At 50.6% G+C, this 22628-nt stretch overlaps 2 protein-coding genes across 3 annotated transcripts; both read right to left on the reverse strand.

Moving 5' to 3' along the window:
- Positions 1–514: 514 nt before the first annotated feature.
- LOC109743477 (probable protein phosphatase 2C 34) lies at positions 515–12711 on the reverse strand. Of its 2 annotated transcripts, none has more exons than XM_020302569.4 (5): positions 12662–12711; positions 2735–3152; positions 2271–2638; positions 1179–1415; positions 515–1070 (listed from the first exon to the last, which is right to left on the reverse strand). In XM_020302569.4, the coding sequence occupies exons 2-5, from the start codon at positions 2991–2993 to the stop codon at positions 816–818; spliced, it is 1119 nt and encodes a 372-aa protein (XP_020158158.1). In that variant the 5' UTR covers positions 2994–3152; positions 12662–12711; the 3' UTR covers positions 515–815. The 2 variants fall into 2 exon arrangements, with proteins under 2 accessions (XP_020158158.1, XP_073354328.1); XM_073498227.1 differs by having other exon boundaries at positions 12641–12711.
- On the reverse strand, positions 12101–19643 carry LOC109743493 (protein arginine N-methyltransferase 2). Its single transcript, XM_020302585.3, has 2 exons — positions 18868–19643; positions 12101–12569 (listed from the first exon to the last, which is right to left on the reverse strand). The coding sequence occupies exons 1-2, from the start codon at positions 19574–19576 to the stop codon at positions 12256–12258; spliced, it is 1023 nt and encodes a 340-aa protein (XP_020158174.1). The 5' UTR covers positions 19577–19643; the 3' UTR covers positions 12101–12255.
- Between the last annotated feature and the right edge of the window lie 2985 nt (positions 19644–22628).

The raw sequence follows: 22628 nt of genomic DNA on the forward strand, positions 1-22628 counted from the left end.
TCGCTTGGTACGCACCACTGGTCACGTTCTCGTTACAAAGGCATTCGGTACCTTTTGCAACGTGCTCTCGTTACAAAGACATTTGGTAGCTGATGGTGGCACTGTCACGGTGTCACTAGTGTACACGGATAACTCATAACTGGGTGCCGGAATTAGGTCATGGTAAGCACTCAGACCTCTCAATAAAGAAACAACTTTCTTCGACAGTGAGTGGATCACCACGAGAAAAAGCGAGACGACACTAGCTAAGAATTTCCCCTTTTCCCCGAGAGCTCCGACAAGAGGGTCGACAACCGGATAAAGAGCCACACCACGACCGACGATGCAAGTGCAAGTGTGCAACTAGCAGGCCGTTTGCCTTTGATCTACTAAAGCCAAGTGATTCCTGATAAGCAACTGGAATCACCATTCAGCGAACACGAGAACGATCGATCGAAAAGTAGATAGAAAAGATACCCGATTTCGGATTTCCCACCAGCACGGACGAATTCACATGATAAAATTCGGGGTGCCCTTTCTAAATTTCAGTATCATATATGCTGCTACCGTTCTAGTTCACGGGTTAATTAACTGCTGGCTAAGCAGAGATACACAAAAAAGAGAGAGTTAAATCCTGCAATTACATACGAAAAAATCATCTCTTCAGACAAAAGTTCCACGCGCCCGCACTACTTATGTACATTCCGCGCATCTCTTTCGGACGCTGCCACTGCAGCTTGCGGTTTGCAGCTTGCGTTGCTGATCTGCAACCCTACCACCATTTTACCACCCTGATCATATAGTCTGAGCTTCTGCTGCCCGTCTGGTCTGGCCTACTAACCGGAGTCGCGGTAAGCCGAGCTGGAGGAGGAGTAGACGTCGACGGGGGCGCTGGTGCAGTTGCTGCTCGAGTCCACCACCCTGGTCTGACGGCGACCCCGGTGCCGGTCGAGGTACACCACGACGACGCTGATGTCGTCGTGGAAATGGCGCCGCACGCCCCGCTCTATCGTCCTCAGGTCATGCACACTGACCTCTCTCTTCTTCGTGGCCTCCTTCAAGGCAGCCCGCACTAGTCGGTTTGCTATACCCTGCACAAATTAACTTGGCGTTATTTCATTTTGTCGAACAGATGATTCATACGCGGAGCAAAACCCCCACACTAGAATAGCAAATGGTACTGTTACATTGGAACCTACCGTTCTTGGGTTCTTGAAGACAATTTGCACAGCAGCATCATCGCTGAGATGCTCCCAAAGACCGTCCGAGGCAAATATTATGAACTGATCGTTTGGTTTGAGCTTGCGAACATGAATTTGTGGTTCAGCGCTAAGAGCTGGCCTCTTCAACGCAATAACAGGGCCGATCTGCCGAAATAATGGGTCCAGGCTATACTCCGGTTTCTTCAAGTATACATCACCAATGGATCTTGACACCTGATGGTACAACAATCAATTGTTAGCTCATGTTATCCATCTCTCTTTTGCTCTGCTTTGCATTGAACTTCATATCATAGGTTCTCCTAACTCCTAAGAGGACAAACTAACTGATGAGTGATGACAAAAAGGCAAGCATAAGCTAATCACCAAACAATAACAAGTTTATTAGCTTTCCAACAATAGATAGAGTATCTTATCACCAAAAGAGAGAAACTATATATGGACTATGATCACAGGATCACAGGAATCAAGGATACGTTATGATCCCAGCAATCCTGGATAGTTTATGAACCCAGGATACTTTATGATCCCAGCAATCCTGGATAGGTTATGGACCCTGGAATCCAGGGTTGAGTGTGCAATTTCAGTGTTCGCTTTAAAGTGACAAGAGGAAAATTCTTCAGTATGGTCAGCAAGTTTCCAAAAACACAGTGAATATCTTGTTAAATTGGGCTAGTTACCATTTCTGACATAAGGCCTACTTCATCTAACCCCTTACACAAAGCTAAGTAAGCTGAAGATTGAACAAAAGGGGTCAATTTCTTTCCAATTGTTACCTGGAAACCCACTCAAGGTCAATGACATTAGTTAAGTTCCATGATATGGTATCTAATGGCTCTGCACTAGTACTACCAATTAGGGAGCTCTGAATCTGTGATGCAATTTCGTTACAGCTATCCCATATTTCAGTGTGCAAGCAAACTACCAAAAAATCTAAATCAGGCAAACTGGCAGAGGAACCAAAAGCCGCAGATGTTATCAACAATCAGCGATCCTTGCCTCCGATCTCTGACAGAGAAGCACGAAATTAATCAGACGGGGATGGTAGTATCCTCATCACCGGGCTCTCACCTGAATTATCCCCTTGATCCTCCAGGCCCCCCTGGTGTGCACCACGATCTGCGCGTCGTCCGGGTTGTGCGAGGAGACCTCCATCCGGACCTCCTCGGAGGCGACGTTGTGGTCGGTGGAGAGGCGCTCGGCGACGGCCACCCCGCCGCCGACGATGCGGCGGCCGAGGACGGCGCGGGAGTCGCCGAGGTTGGCGACGTAGAGCGTGTCCCCCGCGATGGCCCCGAGCAGGCAGCAGGAGCCGACGGCGGCCATGCGCGGGCGCTTGGGCCAGGCCTGCCGGACCTCGTGCAGGAAGTCCTCCTCCGCCGCGCCGAACGCCCGCCGGATCGCCTCCGCGGTCACGCCCCCCTGCTCCTTGGCGAAGCCTGCCGAGACAAGACAAGACGTGCAGCAAAATCAGCACCGCGCGCGCGACCATACCATACCGAGAAGAAGGGGAAGGAGAAGAGAAGAGGGCGTACGCTGGACGTGGGGGAAGAGGGCGGAGCGGAGGAAGCGGGAGGCGTCGGGGCCGCCATGGCCGTCGTAGACGCCGACGAGCGTGGCGGAGGGGGAGGCGAGCACCTGCGCCTGGTCCTCCATGACGAGGTTGGCCTGCGCGGCGGCCATGGAGAACTCCCCCGCCGCGTGCGGCCGCAGCTCCGTCTGCCAGAGCATGCCGTCCGCCGCCGCGGCGCCCGGCGGCCAGTGCCCGCAGCACCTCGCCACGGCCCTCAACATCCTTCACCACCAACTAGACAAAAATCTCCGGTAGATCCGAGCTCTCCCCCTCGCTCCTCCTCGTAGTCGTCGTCTCGCCTCGCCGCTCGTCTCTCTGAGAACGAATGAAAGAATGGGGACGGGGACGGGAGGAAATGGAAGTGGAATGGGGATGGGGGGCTCGGGCGGGGGAGGGGTCGGGTTAAGTAACGGCGGGACGTGCCGGGGGAAGGGGAAAGCGCGTGGGTGATGGAGAGTGGGAGGAAGGGGGTCTACGGTGGTTATCCTGTGCGGTGTCGCGTCGTAGGATTGGATGGATGGATGGATGGATGGGTTTGACTTGTCGTCCTTCCTTTTTCCGGTGCGTTTTTCTGGAACTTGTTGGTTTCTGACAGGTGGGCTCCTGCGTGCATCACTAATCGACTGACTATCGGTGGTGATAGGTCGTTGCCGCTATCTATCACATTTGAGCCTAATTATGACGGAGGGTCATAAACAATCCTGGCTGCAAACAGCGGCTCGTCACGGCTTGGCCGTTGATGCTCTCCAAGTTTGTAGAGGTGTAGGTCCGGAGACCATGCACGGCACGCAACGGGGGTGTGGGTGTGACCGTGACGAGGTGGCGATCACGGCGCCACGTCCTTGCCACGACGGGAAGAATGACTGGATCGAGGTAGATAAGTACTGGTAGTATAACAGGAATACGGGAAGATTCGGTCAAAAACATAGTAACAAGGAAACGGGAGGCGGTGCAGCATTGAAGAGGGAGCGGCCGGGCAGCAACCTACGTACGTAAAGAGATGATGAAAAGCAACGAACTCCGTTGAAAAGAAGTAACGAGCGGCGAGTGAGAACCCGGGTAGTGTGCAGCAGGCGCCGCACGGAAGCACGGGAATCATAACTTTGTTTGTTTGTTTCTAGAACTAGAAAGCGCACACTACTCTACTTGGAAAAACCATGCCGCGTAGAGGTACACCCTACTTGCAGCTAATAGTATAATCAACGGCCGTGATCGCCGCTCCAGGAGAAAAAACAAAGGTTACGGCTAATAAACAAACCATTAATCGCAGTGAGTGGCCTTTGATTGCGGGACAGCTCTGATAGTGGCCTTCGATAAGTGGACTTTTTGCTGATAGGCGGGTAGTGGTGGCAGATATTTATTCACGTTATTACGTGGCTCCGGACCCCGAGGCCGAGGCAGACAGCGCAGCGCGCCGGTCCTTCCGCAGAGAAAAGCACGGTGCGGCGACGTCACGGCGGACGCGTGACGGGCCCCGTGACGACGGCCACGACAAGCGAACGCCGGTCGACCGGCGGCCCCGTCTCCTCGGTGGACGATGGATTCATCTCATCCACGTCGCGGCGTCGACGATGCTGCTACTCCTCAGCTAAAGAGAGCGCTAGTTGGCCTTGGCGAAGCCGGTCCGTGCACGCTCAGTGTCAGTGGTGTGGTCTTCCTCTCACCGAGCGCAGGAGGTGCGTGGGAACGGAACAGGCCCAAGCGTCCAGCAGTGTCTTGCGCCTGCGGTCGACGGTTTCCGCCCACGGGATCGGAAGAACGACGTGCGCCCGGTCCGTCGCTACGTTCACTGTCGCGGGCAATGTTTCAGAATAATAACAGGGAATGAAAACGACGCTTCCAGAAAGTCCTCGAGGTCGACCATGCTTTTTTTCTTCGCTTTGCTTTGCTGCCGGCGCCCGTGCCACGGGACGGGAGGGCGCTGTCCGGTCCGGTGGCCGTGTCCCCGCCGGCCGCCGTGCCGCTTCGCTTCACACGGGAGAGGCTCGTGCGCGAGTCTGAACGTCGCTCAGTGGACACCGGTGGTAAAGCGGTGCTTTGGAGTACTTGTTAGTCTAGTCTCCAGCTAGCCGGGCAAAGCAGGTGGCTGCTCAGGTTGTTGCCTGCCGCTCTACTCGCCTCTTTTTCTTTATCGATCTGGGTTCAAACCGTAATGGGTCGTTCCATTGGAGTTGCTCTAACGTATTCTCCTGTAAAGGAAATCATTTGAGCACATCACGCTTGGATGCGTCTAGATGCTCTCCAAGGTTTTCTATAGTGGCGCTAGCCTGGAGCTCAGGCAGCGCACGCGACAGCGACGCCGCGAGGTGGCCACGGACAAACGGTGCCACGTGGTCATCCTATACGTACCACGAGGATGATAGGACATGGCTCGATACGGCGTACGTACAGCGACGAAATACGTACGTGCTCACTAGAAGCCGGATCCGGCATTGAATGCACCAGCTGAAAAAGAGCGGCGGGCGAGAAAACAGGCCGGTTGCTTGTTTGACGGACGCGACACGTACGGGAATAAAAGCCGGGAATAATTTCTAACCGTTTGTTTTGCTCAGCTACTTGCACGGTCGAGGCAGCCCAGGAAAGGCTGGCCGTACGCTCGCTCCGCTGATCTTTCGTGGTCTCTCTGTCACCCGAACTCCAGAGTCGTGGTAAGAAAAATCTCTCTGGTCTCTCAAGATGCTCGTTGTAGTACTCCCGCAGAAGAAAAGAGCACTCCTGGATGCTCGGTGATTGACGGCCTACGATTAATCCCAGTAAAAAATTGTTATCACTCCTGGTAATTAAGGTAGATGCTTTCACTGCGGTACAGCTGTGATGATAAGTGGACTTTGAGGCCGCCTGGGCGTGATAGGCGGGCAGTGGCGGCAGATATTTACGTGGCGGAGCCCGGGGCGAGACGTGTCGACCGCTCCAGAAAAAGCGACCGAGGACGGCAACGTGAGAGCGGTGGGCGGCCGCCATGCTCCGAAACCGGCCGCCCGGCCCAGCTCCGAAACCGGCCGCCCAGCCCGGCCCAGCTCTTCCTCGGTGGTGGATTGGACGGATTCACACCGGTTCTTTCCTCGCCCGCCGCACGGGCAGCAACGAGAGCGCAACTTGGCCTCCTCCTCCCGGTGAAATGCCGGAGAAAAGGGTCCACCGGCCGGAGTGGCGGAGCAGCGGCACGGCCATTAACCAACCAACCAACCAACGAGCCCTTTGGGAGCAGTTGGAAAACGACGTGGCCAGAAAGTCGCCGAGGTCGACGGCTCGCTTGCCAGTGCTAGCAGTACTATAGTCGTCTGCCCGTGTCACGAGAGGTGCGCGCCGTGCGCCATGCCGCCCCGCCCACAGGAAAAGGCCAGACCAACCGCGTCCGCCCGCGCTCCTCGCGAGTCCAAGAATGTAGGTGGATCCGTGGATGGTGGCAACGACTGTAGCGCTACTGCTACTTGAGTGACTGACGACCCGCCGGGCAAGCAGGCGCAGGTCGTCACTTTCTCTACGCGGGAAACTCGCGTCCAGAGCGTACGGAGAAAGCCCAGCGGCGGGCGTTCCAAGCGTCGGGTCACGGGAAAACGGCGAGCCACGCGTGATGCGTCTCCGCGTTCCAAGTACAGTAGTAGTTTCAGTGTAGCGTGGCCGCTGCGCTGACCCAACAACACGCACGCTCCGTATAACTGTCTGCAAGCGTCACCGCAGGACCGAACTACACAACGCCCTCAGATTCAAGCCTGGTCGTACCAACCAATCTTATCTGATGCCTCCAGTACTGGATCTGTGGATGTACCTAAAAAACGACGAGAAAAATCCCAGCCACTTTCCACCGGAGTTCTTTCATCGACCACAATCCGCACTCACGCACGCACAGACGCAAGCAAGCTTGACCTGATGATCGTGAACAAACGTACAGCAGCAACATACATCTAGTAGAAGTTCGATTACAGGTAGTAAGAGCAACGCCAACGCGCCGACCTATTTCGTCCGCTGTGTCCGTTTGAGTCGCCGGAGGTGAGCGTGGTGGTGACGTCCACGTCCGCGCCCGTGTCCGTGTCCACCAACCTCAACGCCACGCCGTGCATCATCCTCCGGAGGGCGCGAGGAAACGCCCACGGGAGATGCCAGCCGGTGTGCTCTTCGGCGCCCGCAACCTGTTTGATAGAATGCCAACGGCCGACGACGATGAAACGGCCAACCGTTTCATCATCGAGAACATCATTTTCAAAGGTGGTGCCGCGGCTGCTGGCTTCGCTTGCGGTGCCGCCGCGACTGCCTACGATCCCGATGAGGCCCAAAGCCAAGACGACCGAGTGCCATTCACGCCGGTGACCTATGATCAAGTTGGCATGCATGATGCCTTCATGGAAGATCAGGTCGCCCTGGGCGGCTTCCCGCTCGACCACGAGTTTTTAGAGGACTACGGCCTCGAGGAAGAGGATGAAATGGACATCGACGGGGAGCCTTTTGTTCGAGGATGAGCTCGTCAACCAAGCCGTCGGGGCGAAGTCGAAGCGCAAGAGCAAGCGGACAATGGCATACACGCCGTCCGGGGACAGGCTCCTTTGTGAGTGTTGGAGGGACATTGGGCAAGACCCCAAGGTCGGCGCCGAAGAAAAGGCATCAACCTTTTGGATTCGTGTCCATCGTGAGTTCCATGAACGCAAAAAGTTTGCGCCGTATCAAATGCATAGCAAGCGTGGGTGGGTGTCCCTTTCAAAAGCGATGGTGAGAGATACAACAAGAGTGCAACAAGTTTTGTGCCACCCTTGAGAGCACCAAGGCACGCCGCGTGAGCGTGCATCGACATGGAAGATATGGTATACATGCGGCTCTCTTCGTTTCCATTCCCGTTATGCTTGCACGTCCATTTGGATATCCATTTGCCCATATGCTTGCATCCTATTCATAAGTAGGCATTTCAAACTTTCGAGGCATTCAAGGTCAAACATGACAGCAAGTCCTTCAACCTCTCCCATTGTCGGATGGTCATCAACACGGAGGAGAAGTTCAAGGCGTAATATGCCGCCCTTATGGCGCGTGGTGGGGGGGGGGAGGCAGTTGTGGAGAGGGTTGGGAAGGGCGAAAAGCCATGGCCGCGGGGGGAAACCAACTCCAAGAAGGAGGACAAGCGGGATGCGGCGTCGATTGCCTTGCTTGCAACCGTGGAGGGCATGATGAGCAAAAATGACTCAAGGGAGGAGATGTTGGAAATATGCCCTAGAGGCAATAATAAATAGGTTATTATTATATTTCCTTGTTTATGATAATCGTTTATTATCCATGCTAGAATTGTATTGATAGGAAACTCAGATACATGTGTGGATACATAGACAACACCATGTCCCTAGTAAGCCTCTAGTTGACTAGCTCGTTGATCAATAGATGGTTACGGTTTCCTGACCATGGACATTGGATGTCGTTGATAACGGGATCACATCATTAGGAGAATGATGTGATGGACAAGACCCAATCCTAAGCCTAGCACAAGATCGTGTAGTTCGTTAGCTCAGAGCTTTTCTAATGTCAAGTATCATTTCCTTAGACCATGAGATTGTGCAACTCCCGGATACCGTAGGAATGCTTTGGGTGTACCAAACATCACAACGTAACTGGGTGGCTATAAAGGTGCACTACAGGTATCTCCGAAAGTGACTGTTGGGTTGGCACGAATCGAGACTGGGATTTGTCACTCCGTGTAAACGGAGAGGTATCTCTGGGCCCACTCAGTAGGACATCATCATAATGTGCACAATGTGACCAAGGAGTTGATCACGGGATGATGTGAGTTACGGAACGAGTAAAGAGACTTGCCGGTAACGAGATTGAACAAGGTATAGGGATACCGACGATCGAATCTCGGGCAAGTAACATACCGATAGACAAAGGGAATTGTATACAGGATTGATTGAATCCCCGACATCGTGGTTCATCCGATGAGATCATCGTGGAACATGTGGGAGCCAACATGGGTATCCAGATCCCGCTGTTGGTTATTGGCCGGAGAACGTCTCGGTCATGTCTGCATGATTCCCGAACCCGTAGGGTCTACACGCTTAAGGTTCGATGACGCTAGGGTATAGGGAAAGTATGTACGTGGTTACCGAATGTTGTTCGGAGTCCCGGATGAGATCCCGGACGTCACGAGGAGTTCCGGAATGGTCCGGAGGTAAAGATTTATATATAGGAAGTATGGTTTTGGCCACCGGAAGTGTTCCGGGCATCACCGGTAGTGTACCGGGACCACCGGAGGGGTCCGGAGGTCCACCGGGAGGGGCCACGGGGCCCCGGAGGCATACATGGGCCAAGTGTGAGAAGGGACCAGCCCCTAGGTGGGCTGGGGCGCCTCCCCACCAAGGCCCATGCGCCTGGAGAGAAGAGGGGGCAAACCCTAGGGCAGATGGGCCCTAAAGGCCCATGCCTGGTGCGCCTCCCTCTCCCCCCCACTTGGCCGCCACCCTAGATGGGTTTTGGGGCTGCCGCACCCCTTGGGGTGGAAACCCTAGAGGGGGCGCAGCCCCCTCCCTCTCCCCTATATATAGTTGAGGTATTGGGGGCTGCAAATATATGAGTTTTCCTCTCCCTGGCGCAGCCCTACCTCCTCCTCCTCCTCTCCCGCGGTGCTTGGCGAAGCCCTGCGGGATTGCCACGCTCCTCCATCACCACCACGCCGTCGTGCTGCTGCTGGATGGAGTCTTCCCAAACCTCTCCCCTCTCTCCTTGCTGGATCAAGGCGTGGGAGACGTCATCGGGCTGCACGTGTGTTGAACGCGGAGGCACCGTTCTTCGGTGCTTAGATCGGAATCAACCGCGATCTGAATCGCTACGAGTACGACTCCCTCATCCGCGTTCTTGCAACGCTTCCGCATCGCGATCTACAAGGGTATGTAGATGCACTCCCCTTCCCCTCGTTGCTAGGTTACTCCATAGATTGATCTTGGTGATGCGTAGAAAATTTTGAATTTCTGCTACGTTCCCCAACAGGAGAAGCGTCGATAGGACTAGGAAGAGCAAATGAATGCCTTCATGGAGATCCAAAGGAGGAGGCTTGAGATGAAGGCGGAGAAGCAAGACGTGATGCTTAAGATGGAGGCGGAGAAACAAGCCAAGATGGTCGAGATCGAGGCCGCCAATGCCAAGACCAAGGCGAAAGAAGTGGCGCTCGCTAGCATGATGACGGGGGTGGAGATCATGAAGATGGACCTGAACATCGTGTCGCCGACGAAGAGGCTATAGTTCGAGAAGATGCAGGCAGACATGCTCAAATTCGACGACGAGTGATCTATGGCGGAGAGCGTCATCCCCTTTTTGTATGCCGGCAAGTGTGCTGACATAACCATGGCCGAAATGGCGTGGTCAAATTCCTGCCCCTTTTTGTGTGCTGGCATGTGTGCCGACCGCTGGCAAGTGCGTCAGCATGAAATGTGTTGTGTTTTTTTTGGAGGCTGGCATGTTGTCGACTTGAACTTTGGACGATGGCATGGCCGCTGGCACGATCTACGGCCGCGGCCTTTTAAATTTATGTGCGGACATAAAATGGATCGTATGATTTAGACGCACAACCGACCTAAAATATAAAAAAATGGATGCTGAGCGGGCAGCCGATTCAAATAGACACAAAATAAACAAAACACAAGTTCATTTGAGTCGGCGCTCCGACATACTCTACTAGTACTAGAAAATATCTGAGCGCGCATCACCCTTCTGCATCTAGACGCTTTCCAAGTTTTTATACTCGTATGTATACTTGCTTGGAGACGATCAGACGAGGCAGCGCACGCGACAGCGACATGGACATCTAGAATGTGAGGTGGTGACAAAACAGTGACACGTGGTCATACAATACGGAGTACCACTACGAAGACGATAGGATATGGCTCCAAGCTAAGATGTCGCGGTACGGCGTATAGGCGAGGAGATACTGGAAGGCGGATACGGCATTGAAGGCGCCGGCTGCAAAGAGCGGCGAGTGAGAAAACAGGGAGCTTGCTTGTTTGACGGACGCAACACGTACGGGAAGCCGGGAATAATTTCTAACCCTTTGTTCTGTCCAGCTGCTTGCACGGTCGAGGCAGCGCAGCAAAGGCTGGCCGTACGCTGAGTTCGTGGTCTGTCTGTCACAGATCTCCAGAGTCGTGGTAAGAAAATTCTCTGGTTTCTCAAGATGCTCATTGTACTCCCGCGAAAAAAGAAGGAAAGGTAGATGCTCGGCAATCAACGGTCTACTACGATTCATCCCAGTAGAAAATGTTATCACTCCCGGTAATTAAGCTTTCACTGCGGTACAGCTGTGATGATAAGTGGACTTTGAGGCCGCCTGGGCGTGATAGGCGGGTAGTGGCGGCAGATATTTACGTGGCGAGACGTGTCGACCGCTCCAGAAAAAGCGAGCGAGGACGGCAACGTGAGAGCGGTGGGCGGCCGCCATGCTCCGAAACCGGCCGCCCGGCCCAGCTCCTCCTCGGCGGTGGATTGGACGGGTTCACATCGATTCTTCCTTGCTCTGTCACCGCACGGGCAACAAGAGCGCAACTTGGGCTCCTCCTCCTGGCAAAACGCTGGGAAAAGTGCATCCTCGCTGTTCATCTTCACCCGGCGAAGCACACGAGTGTCTCTGTGATCTGCCGCTACGTGCAACGAACCAGCGGGCCACCGCCCTGGGTGGCGGAGCAGCGGCACGGGTGCCCTGGCCATTAACCAACGAACGAGCCCTTTGGGAGCAGTTGGAGAAGGACGTGGCCGGAAAGTCGACGAGGCCGACGGCTCGCTGGCTACCAGTGGCCCGCCCGGACGGGAGGTGCGCGGCTTGCCAGCGCCACATCTCCCCGCCCACACAGCTCGCAAAAGACCGACGAGGAGGAGACGAGCCGAGTCAAAGGAATGTACTGTAGGTGGGTGGTGCTAGAAATAGTAGTGCCAGCTGACTGGCTGACTTACTCTGACTAGTACTAGCAGCATACTTGGCTCGCCGGGCAAAGCAGGTCGTTTTTGGTTCCGGGATTTGCCTAACCACATCCTCACCGTGTGGCTGGCGTGGCGAAGCAGGTCGCTCGTTGCTTCTGCACGGAGAACCCGCGTCCAGAAGCGCAGGGACAAAAGCCCGGCGTTCCACGGCTGAGGATCACGGAAAAACGGCCGGCGCGTCGCCTTCTGGTTGTCCAAAACTGAATGTCGCGTGCCGTAACTGCCCGCGGGACAGAATCGCAGAATGCTCCGAGACGATGATGAGAGAGATCCCAAGCTAGCTTGCCCATGAAGCGTCCTCGCACAGCTGACGCTTCCGGCAGCACCACAAGACACAAGTGTCACCGGTCAGCAGCAGTTGTACATCCAAAGTGACAAGAAGAATCCATGCCAGGAACCAAATTCTTCCATCGACAGCAATCCACAAGCAGGCAAGCTTGACCTAATCCTCAACAAGCGTACAACAGCGAACAAAAACCTAGTAATAGTACAATCTTAATCGCTAGTAACACAGATTCAGTACCCCATTAGCAGGGACAAATTCTACTCTGATTCAGATTCGGCCTGGCAGACGGGGAGGTGGTAGGTGTCCAGCTGCCAGTACTTCTGCTTCACCCCCTCCCACACCTCCGCCTTGAGGCAGTCCCTGACGGGGAGAGGGACGAACTGCGTCGAGTACCCGAGGCTCGTCAGCTCCATCGCCACCAGCTGGCAGTACACCACGTGGAAGAAGGCGTTGTCGCCGCACAGCCCGTTGAAGTAGGAGTAGACCCCTCCCGGATTCAGCAGCTTGGGTAGGTGCTCGTGGAACTCCCTCATGTCCTCGTAGTACTCCCCGTAGGTGTCGAAGAATATACCTGCGCACGACGAAAAGACGCAGTTAGCAGCATTCAGAAACAGCGGTTCCCTAGATTTTCTTCAGGCTTACAGTGAGAAGCCAATCAAGCACAGAAATTTTAAAATATGACCGCTAAAGTTGTTTTTTTTTTTTTTTTTTACGGAGCTACGGCGGGCTTACGCCAGCCTGAACCATTTTCATTATCATAAGTAAGACTGAGATACAAACACAACGGCTACACAAGTGCAGCACCCAACACACACAAGAAGGAATGAGGTACAACAGAGAAGAACCAGGAAATGAGATAAACAAACAGCCGACACCAAGAATTTAGCACCCATCACCACTCGTAGACCATGAGGAGCGGGAACTCATATTGTTGGATAAGTCGAAAGGAGAATCAACACCGAGAAGACGAAGAGAAGAAGTTGCCCGCTACCGTGCGATCACTCGGCACCTTGAAGAGCTAGGAGAGTCACAGCCACCGTCGAAGGGCTTCTCAATGCCTAGTCACGACGCGGCGGAGAGAGCCACAGACCATGACGAAGGGCAAAGTTCCGCCGAGACAGCCCCGCACCTCCTCTGGGCCACACCACGGCCACCATCACAAATAGAGGGAACCAGAGCACTATGCGAGGCAACCAAACCTCAAACGTCGTCGAAGGGCACCGAAGTCTGAGACCTCACCGCCGCCATGAGCCCCCAAGAGAGAGATCGACCAACAGCACAAGGATGACCAAGGGAAAGGCCGCCGCCACAAATCACTTCCACCACCACCACCAGCACTGAACAGACCAACAACAACCCAGCCACATACCAACAGACCAACCGCACTCAAGCCGAGACTACAAACAAACCACCACGGCTCAATGGCTCCAAAGACAACGCCCCCAAGGGGGCAACGACGTCAAAGACCTCGTCGATGTCCGATCCAAGGATGGAGGATCTAGGCTTTCGCCCGGAGCACATTAGAGGACGCAATGCGGGAGCCTCACAATGACGCCTCCAAGGAGGAAAACGGCGCCCGAGGGCGTCGCCATCATCGATGCCAGCAAGGCCGGCACAAGGCTTTCGCCTGAAGCATCGCACACCGGACCTCTCCGCATACGGTGGCCGCCGAGTCCGGCAAGCATAGGAGCGCGAGACCTCCCATCCCCCTGCAATTCTGCGGCGAGCGTCCTCACCGCTGCTAGCAGGATGCACCTCCATTAACGCAACTGCTCACCTCGAGCACCGGCGCCGACAGGAGCGGAGATCAGGCCTGTCCACCACAGCTCCTCCTCCCCCACCACCATTCCACCCCCAGATCCACCTCCTCAGCCTAGCTCGCCGGACTGGAAGCCAGCCCACACAAGCCAACGAGCCGAGCGCCTCCGACGCTCACCCTGGACGACACCACCGGAGGTCGCCAGCCCGGCATCGCGTTCCTGCAGCCGGAGAGAGCCCCAAGTGTCGCCCCACCCGAGCGCGCAGGGAGCAGACAGCGAGGACCCAGATCTAGTCCACCCGGCCGCCGATGCGCGCCCACCGCTGCACGTCCTTCCAGAACGAGATGGGCAGAGCCGCCGGAGGCCACCAGGACGCCGCCGACGGGAGAAACCGCCAAGGGATGGAAGAACGGCCCCCCCAAATGGAGGCCGATGCGCCTAGGAAGCGACGCAGTCGGGCGGAGAGCGAGCACCCCGCCGCCACCTTCACCGGGCACGCACGGGCTTCGCCGGCGTCCCCTCGGGCGGCGGCGATGCAGGGGAAGGAGGGGTGGAAGGCCCTGGCGGCGGCGGCGACTAGGGTTTCCCCCGTGTCGCCGGAGAGGGCGGCGCGGGGGGGGGGGGGGGGGGGGATCTAAAGTTGTTGTTTGAAAAGTCCATTAGCTTGCCAGACAAGGCATGAACTGCTTGGGCTGTAAATCAGTAAGTCTCTGATTCGAATATTCCCTTCTTTGCGCAGACTCATACTTGTCAGTGACAATGAGATGCTAGGAGACTCTAGTTGGACAAACCAGAAAGAGGTTGCTATCTGGTTAGTTTGTTGAATATTAGTTGCACCCCTCATACCAAACACGAATTTTCAGCTGCTTACAGGTTCCTTTCTCACTGTTCCTTTGATTATATGCCAAAAGATAAGAGGAAGGAAAGCTCAGCTCAGCTTGTGTTGGTCAAAAGACAAGCAGCACATGGTCTGACTTATTCAACACTTGGTCTTAAAGAGATAACGTTGTTACTTCTAGTGCTCAAAATTCAGCAAGTTATCCACAAAATACAGACAACCACGGTTTGAATTATCTCGCGCTAATGTTTGATTTATTTCCATTTCTTATTCAACAGTCAAACCAGTGAACAGATAACACTCCATTCTTTGCACAGATTCATATTTGTCAGTGACAATGGTGTGCTGGACAGACTCTTATTGGACAAACCAGAGACAGGTTGCTATCTAGTTCGTTTGGTGAATAATACTTCTATCCCTGATACCAAACACAAATTTTCAGTTGATTACATGCTCCTTTCTTGCAATTCCTTTGATCATGTCGAAAGATAAAGGAAGGAAAGCGCATCTTTGTGTAGGTAAAAAGGCAAACAACACATGATTTGACTTATTCAACATTTGAATAAAAGAGACATGCTTCTAGTGCTCCCAATTCAGCAAGTTATCCATAAAATGCAGCGATCATGGTTCAAAGAGATAAATTTGTTGCTTCTAGTGCTCACAATTCAGCAAGTGCAAGTTATCCACAAAATACAGCGACCATGCTTTGTATTATCTCAGACTAATATTTTATTTATTTCCATTTCTTTTTCAACACTCAAACCATTGAACAGATAACTAGAAGTAAGATTTACAACCTTCACAAATCACAATATAGCTACTTTGGTTGATGAACAAGGAACTAACTCATTGTATTGTGAATGTGGAACATCTCTGATTCTAACACTCCATTCTTTGCACAGATTCATATTTGTCGGTGACAATGGAGTGCTGACAGACTATTGTTGGACAAACCCGCGACAGGATGCTATCTACTACCTCTTTAACTTTTTGTAACACGTTTTTAGAGTCCATGACAGAGCCAAAAAACGCCTTATATTAAGTTACCGAGGGAGTACTTTGTTTGGTGAATAATACTTGTATCCCTGATACCAACCATGAATTTTCAGTTGCTTACATGCTCCTTTCTTGCTATTTCTTTGATCATGTCAAAAGATAAAGGAAGGAAAGCTCATCTTGTGTAGGTAAAAAGACAAACAGCACATGATTTGACTTATTCAACACTTGATTTAAAGAGATATGCTTCTAATGCTCACAATTCAGCAAGTTATCCATAAAATGCAGCGACCATGGTTTGAAGAGATAAAGTTGTTGCTTCTAGTTGTCACAGTTCAGCAAGTTACCCACAAAATACAGCGACCATGGTTCGAATAATGTCAGACTAATATTTAATTTATTTCCATTTCTTCTTCACCACTCAAACCAGTGAAGATAACTGGGAAGATTTACAACCTTCACAAATCACAATATAGCTACTTCTGTTGATGAACAAGGAACTAACTGCTTGGAGTGTGAATAGGGAAGATCTCTGATTGGAATATTCTATTCTTTGCACATATTTGTCAGTGACAATGAATCCTGAGAGATTCTTGTTGGACAAACCAGAAACAGGTTGCTATCTAGTTCGTTTGTTGAATAGTACTTTTATCCCTCATACCAAACACAAATTTCAGTTGTTTACAGGCTCCTTTCTTGCTATTCCTTTGATTATGTCAAAACATAAAGGAAGAAAAGCTAAGCTTGTGTAGGTAAAAAGACAAACAAGACACCATTTGACTTATTCAACACTTGATTTAAAAAAAAAGTTGTTACTTCTAGTGCTCACTATTCAGCAAGTCATCCATTAAATGCAGCGACAAAAAGTTGTTACTTCTGGTGTAACAATTCAGCAAGTTATCCACAAAATACAGCGACCATGGTTTGAATTATCTCACACTAATATTTGATATATTTCCATTTCTTCTTCAACAGTAAAATCAGTGAACAGATAACTAGGGAGTATGATTCACAGACTTCAGAAATCACAATATAGCTACTGCAATTGATGAACACGGAAGTATAAAAAGGCAGTGTAGAAAAACACACCACACCATCTTGGTAGATACTTCTGTTGCAAGCAACCATGAAATCCAAATTGCCAAAATCCAACTGGTTTGAAATCAAAAGTTTTTAAGCCGCTGTTGTCTTGTTGTTATAACGATGATATAATGTTGTGGAGCGGCTCCAGCCTGAGCCGTCCACCCTTGCAATACATTCGGCATGTGGTGTTGCCATATCGTCCATACAACGTCATGCACGTCGCTAGGGATGAAAACGGTGCGGAAACGGACGGAACTGAGTGCTACCACATTTGTTTTCATATTCTTTTGCAGAAGCGGAGACAAATACAGAAACCCCGGAAATGAATACGGAAACATCACTACCAGTAACGGACACGGAGCGAATATATATCGGACACAAAAACAGAAGTGGGCGTTGACCGGAACTTAAAAACCCCTTCAATCATAGAGAAATACACACAAAAACAAATAAGTTTAATGAATTGTTAACATGGCTACAAAATAATATGTTTATTTTAGCAACTTAGCATAGTATTGTACTAGTACTGGAGAATTCCGTATAGGGAAGTTGAATACATGTGCGGTAGTAGAGGTTGGGCCTCAAATGATCGTGGTTGGGCTACAAACCAGCCATATGCGTATAGTAAAAACAGAAATTCCATATTCACGGAAACGGAAAGTTTTGTTTCCACGTCTGTTTTACCGGAACACCGTTCCGTTTTTGTTTCCGTTTCTGCATAAAAAATTCCATTTCCACTTCCGTTTCTGCATAAAAAATTCCATTTCCACTTCCGTTTTGCAAATTTCGGTTTTCATATTTCCTCTCCGTTTTCATTTTTCCTCCGGAAAAGCGGAAATTTTCCACTCCATTTTCATCCCTACACGTCGCTGTGCCCTGACTACATACTTCCCAAATACTTCTCATTATGACTAACTCTTGTCAGAAACCGAAGTATTAAAACAAGGCTCCATTATGTAACGATTCCGTTCCAGTAATTTTATTCAGCAATAACAAAGTATAGAATAATTACTCTTACATGGTACTCACATGATAAGTTTTGCAAAATTATTTAACTCGGACAGGGCTTCCTCGTGCCACGAACAATTTATTTCCATCAGAATCACCACAGGATAAGTATTTGTGGAAGACATACCATTCTACAAACATTTGTCCGCTTAAACCATCCAGGTACACTATCTACTTATAGAAACCATATGATGAAGAATTACCTACATTGGCTTCTTTTAAAGATTGAAATTTCACCATACACTATAGACTTGCAATTGCAAATTGCCTTATGTTCTAACTAACTTGTACGGCAAACTCACCACGAGCACAAAATAAACACTAGCACACATACACTGGTTGAGGAGCCCTCAAAAGCATGCAAGCTTAACATAAATACTTCCTATAAAATTCCGTAGTGCATTGACACATGATGGGATGAACTAGCATACAGAGTAAACGAAGATTGGCACATTAGTACCATTTGCATAACTTCTCTTCAGAAGCAGAGCTTCTAAAAGAGAAAAATGAGACTTATTCCAACTAACCTTGGCATCTTCAGCTCTTATTACTATGTTTTGTGATAACCAAAGAAACAAATATTCCATAGAAACTCCATCAAAGTCGTAGCTTCCACCTTTGGACAGCTTTTTTAAATAGAAAGGTAAGCGCTCTGCCCAATTCATTGTGATTGGAAAAGGTGAAACAACTTCACAAGTCATAATACAGTATTATGGGGCAATTTATAGAAAAAATTATTTGTCAGAGGTTTGGAGGAAAGCCGAAGCGAAAAGGCCGGATTTGGAGACAAAGACTAGAGAGAAACTTGATGTAACTTATATCAGGGGTATTTGTTATTCATTTGTGTTTTGTTTCCTTTGATCTATTCTACTGTCCTTACTTTATCAACAAAGTCAGTTCCAGCTCTAAAAATCACCACAGAAACTCTATCAACCTGTAGCTGCACCTTAAAAACAACTTCACAATAGTCTGTTCCTGACTAGAAATGCTGAAAAGAATGTGACACATCGAATTTTTTCTTCGAGACCGCATTAACATTGTTATGATGATGAACAAGTGCGGATGGCATGATGCAAGACACCAACAATTTGCAGATTCGCATCTGTCCCCAAACAAGCAAGCAAGCAACAGGATGTTTCAAATGGCAGCAATGAATTTTAGAAAAGTGAATGTTTTTGTCATACCGTCATAAGAACCGAGCTGCGGGATCACATCCTGCCATCGCCCAAAGAGGATCCTGACGTTCTTCTTCTCACCCCACCCGAGCTTGAGCATCCGGGCGTACACCTCCGGGTGGGCCTCGATGATGGTGTGCTCCTCGGGCTCGTACCTCTGTATCGCCTGGTCCACGAGCCCCATCCCGAACCCCACGTTGAGCACCTTGCCGCCGCCGGCGGCGCACACCGCCCGCGCGTGCGCCTCCATCAGCGGACGCTCCCACTCCATCATCACCGCCTTGCTCTCCGCATCCATCACCCGGTCCTCGCTGAACGAAACCCTCGAGTCGAGGTAGGTCTCGGCGGGGACGCCGTCGGAGGAGTTCGCGGGGGCCGCCTGGCGGCGGGCGACGGTGCCGAGGATGAGCTCGGAGCGGAGGGCGTGGTCGAGGAGCAGGTCGTATGTGGCGGGGTCGGATGTAAGGTCACCCGCGGAGAGGCCTTCGGGGGAGAGCGCGTTCCAGGGCGCGCCGGCATCGAGCAGGAGCCGCGCGGCAGCGGCGTGGCCGCCGGTGGCCGCGTGCATGAGCGGCGTCATGCCGGAGGCGTCGAAGTAGGTGGGGTCGGCGCCAGAGGAAATGAGCTCGGCGATAGCATCGTCGTTACCGGCCTCCGCCGCCGCGCACAGGAGCTCCTCTGGGGATTTATCAGACTTGCTGTCCGGCGGCGGCGCCATTCCCCTCGGTGGCGAGCGACCTTCTCTTGTCTTCGCTTTGAGGTTTTGCTCGGTTTTGGACACGGACCTGACGGTCTTTGCCCCTTTCGGCCTTTTTACGAGGTCTGCTATGCATAAGGCCCATTTCATTTACTGGGCTTGTAACGACTGTGTGATGTCCGATCCTTACTGACATCCAGGCGAACACTCGCCATTTATCATTTCTCCTTTTTTCTCATTTCCCTTTTTCAAAGGAAATTTGTGCAAATTGCTTCCGCTCTCGCCAGGAGGCCAACCCCGGCGAAGGCATTCCCTGCCATTGCATGGATCTTGGCGCAAGGCCAATGCCATGTAGATTCTCTATAGGCGTTTGCTGTAAGCCACTTCCTGCCAAACACGCGTTTCTTTTCTCTCCAAAAAATTGCACAGCCAAGGTGGCGGGGTGGACTTTCGACCATTGTGCCACTAAAAATAAAAATGGCATCCTCTTAATAATAAAAATCGTATCCTCTCAATAACAAAAATTTCATCTAATTATTAATAAAAAAATCCATGCACTTAGTAATAAAATTGCCAAGTCATTAATAAAAATTCCATCATCTCAATAATAAGATTTGTTTTTAAATTCGTCGGAAAATCCTGATCTTTTTTCACTTTCTCAAATGAATTTATTATTATTAATAACATGAAATTTTTATTTTTAAAAGGATGACAATTTATTTATTCAGAGGATGATATTTTTATTTTTAAGGACTTAGCAGTTTATTAATGGCATGTCAATTTTATTACTAAGCACATGACATTTATTATTATTAATAATATGACATTTTTATTATTGAGAGGATGAAATTTTTATTACTAAAAGGATGACATTTTGCGAACCAATATGTGGTTGGATGGTTAGGAGGACAATGCAATGCACATTAAGTGAGAGGAGACGTTCCCATCGACTACGAGGCGCCTACGGTGACTTTATTAATCTCAAGATGATATGACGGCTCAGTCTCTCGGAGGTGCTCATAAGTGTGTGTGTGTGTGTGTGTGTGTGTGTGTGCACGCGTGCGTATGTATGAGCGCCTGCGTCTGTATCATGAAAATAAAGAGGTTGGCGTTTTTAGTATTGAGAGGATATCATTTTTATTTCTAATAGCACAACAGTTTTATTGGGGCTTATCCAGATAAATTAGTTTTCTTATCTAGAGGAGGGCAACCTTATAAAGTAGCATGACAATTTTCATTTTTCAGAGCATGGCATTCATAAGTTTATGTCTTCTCCGTTTTCTATAAAAAAATATGGATTTTTTTTTAATTCATAGCACATTTTATCTACATGATGCCAGTTTAAAAGTTCAGCATGGCAATTTTACTTTTCCAGATCACATGCCCTTATTTTTCGTTTTGATCATATTCATTATAAATTTATAAATTAGAGAAATGATAGTTTTATAAAGTAGTATGGCATTTTTTGTAATTCATAGCATGAAATTTTCAAAAATTATGTTTTCTTTGGTTTTCTTTAGAAACACATGTAAATTTATTGATCATAACAATTACAGGTACACTGATTTGGACTTAAAATCCAAGAAAATACAAAGTAATCCCTATGGCTAAGAATTACAATGAAATCTCTTGTAGACATCTTCTTCACGGTAGGAATCTCTGTTTTTGTATAAGGAATGCTTTCTTATCATGGAATTTTTTAAATATAAATACCAATTAACTGGGCCTTTTGGAGAGCTGCTCCCCGGCGAATGTAGTAGGCTGGAGGGACCACATAAAACTAGGGTTTAGAGGTATTTCGGGCTTTGTGTTTGGGCCAAAATTGGAGCCCGAGCCCACCCCACCCATTGGGCTTTAGGTTCGGCCCGTCGGGCCAGGCTAGCCATGCCCAGTTTTAGCCTAAGTCTGACTCGTGCAGCTGCGCTCGTTCGCTGGCGCGAGCGCACGGACTACGGCCGTCCGATGCTCGTTACGGATTGCGCGAAACGTGCGGCGAGTGGTGTGCCCGGCTCCTTTATTCCAGGCGAAACCGCTCCCCCACGCCGCACCCCCCGCTCGTCTTGTTCGAAACCGCCCGCACCCCCCGCAGATTTCATTCGAACTCCTCTCCCTCTCCCTTTCCCCTCCTCTAGCAATGGCGCGGCGAGGCGGGGTGCTGCAGTGGTGGGCGTGGAGTCGCCGGTGCGGGAGGCCGTCCGCGAGCGCCGCGAGTTGCCGGCTGCAGGCGGAGGTAAACCACTATTTCCTCCTCCCCTGCTCCCCTGTTTTTCTCGCTCTGCTCCCGTGTTTGCGCTCCATGGAGTTAGGGTTTAGGTGAGGGGGCGGGCACGAGATTGTCCATGGCGTCCTCGGGCTCCGCGTCGTGAATGCTTTTGGAGGGCGTGGCGTTGCTATGGCGAGGGGAGGGGAGGGGGTGGGTTTGTGCTGGGGGTAGGCGGGATTGAGTCGCTGTAAGGGGATACACGCGACCGAATCCTAGTGACTGGCGCATAGGATTCGTTTTTTCGATGTTGCTTGCTTCTCAAGACGTAGTTGCTCATAATTTCGATGGAGTTGCTTAGATTTTTCCTGTAATTTGTGAGATGGAGGGGCAGGGCAAGGGGATGCATCTGACTGGGGGCAGTTGCTCATTTTTTTGATGGCAGTTGCTTCATAAATTCGATGCTAGTTGCTTAGTTTTTTGCTGCAAATTTTGCGAGGGGGAGGGTCAGGGGATGCATCTTACCTGGTAGTTGTTCATAAATTTGATGCTAGTTGCTTAGATTTTTCCTACAAATTTGCGAGGGGGCGGGTCAGGGGATGCATCTGACTTGGGCAGTTCATGGAGGGGTCAGGGATGCACTATTTTTTTTGGGGGAAATGGTTTTTGTGATTGGTTGATTTTAGTTTTAGTTATTGTCTAGATTTGCAACACCAAGTTGATATCCTTTTTGTAGTGTTCTTTAAATTTACTGTATGAAACATGACGTTGCTTATATCAACCATCGAGCTGCGGTCCTTCATTGCAACTATGAATAGGAGATGAGATATCTCTCATGAATAAGCGGCAAAGCCTGAGTGTTTTTTGATCTTT

Source organism: Aegilops tauschii, chromosome 5 (genome assembly GCF_002575655.3).
Source record: "Aegilops tauschii subsp. strangulata cultivar AL8/78 chromosome 5, Aet v6.0, whole genome shotgun sequence".
In the NCBI taxonomy this organism is placed as follows: Eukaryota; Viridiplantae; Streptophyta; class Magnoliopsida; order Poales; family Poaceae; genus Aegilops; species Aegilops tauschii.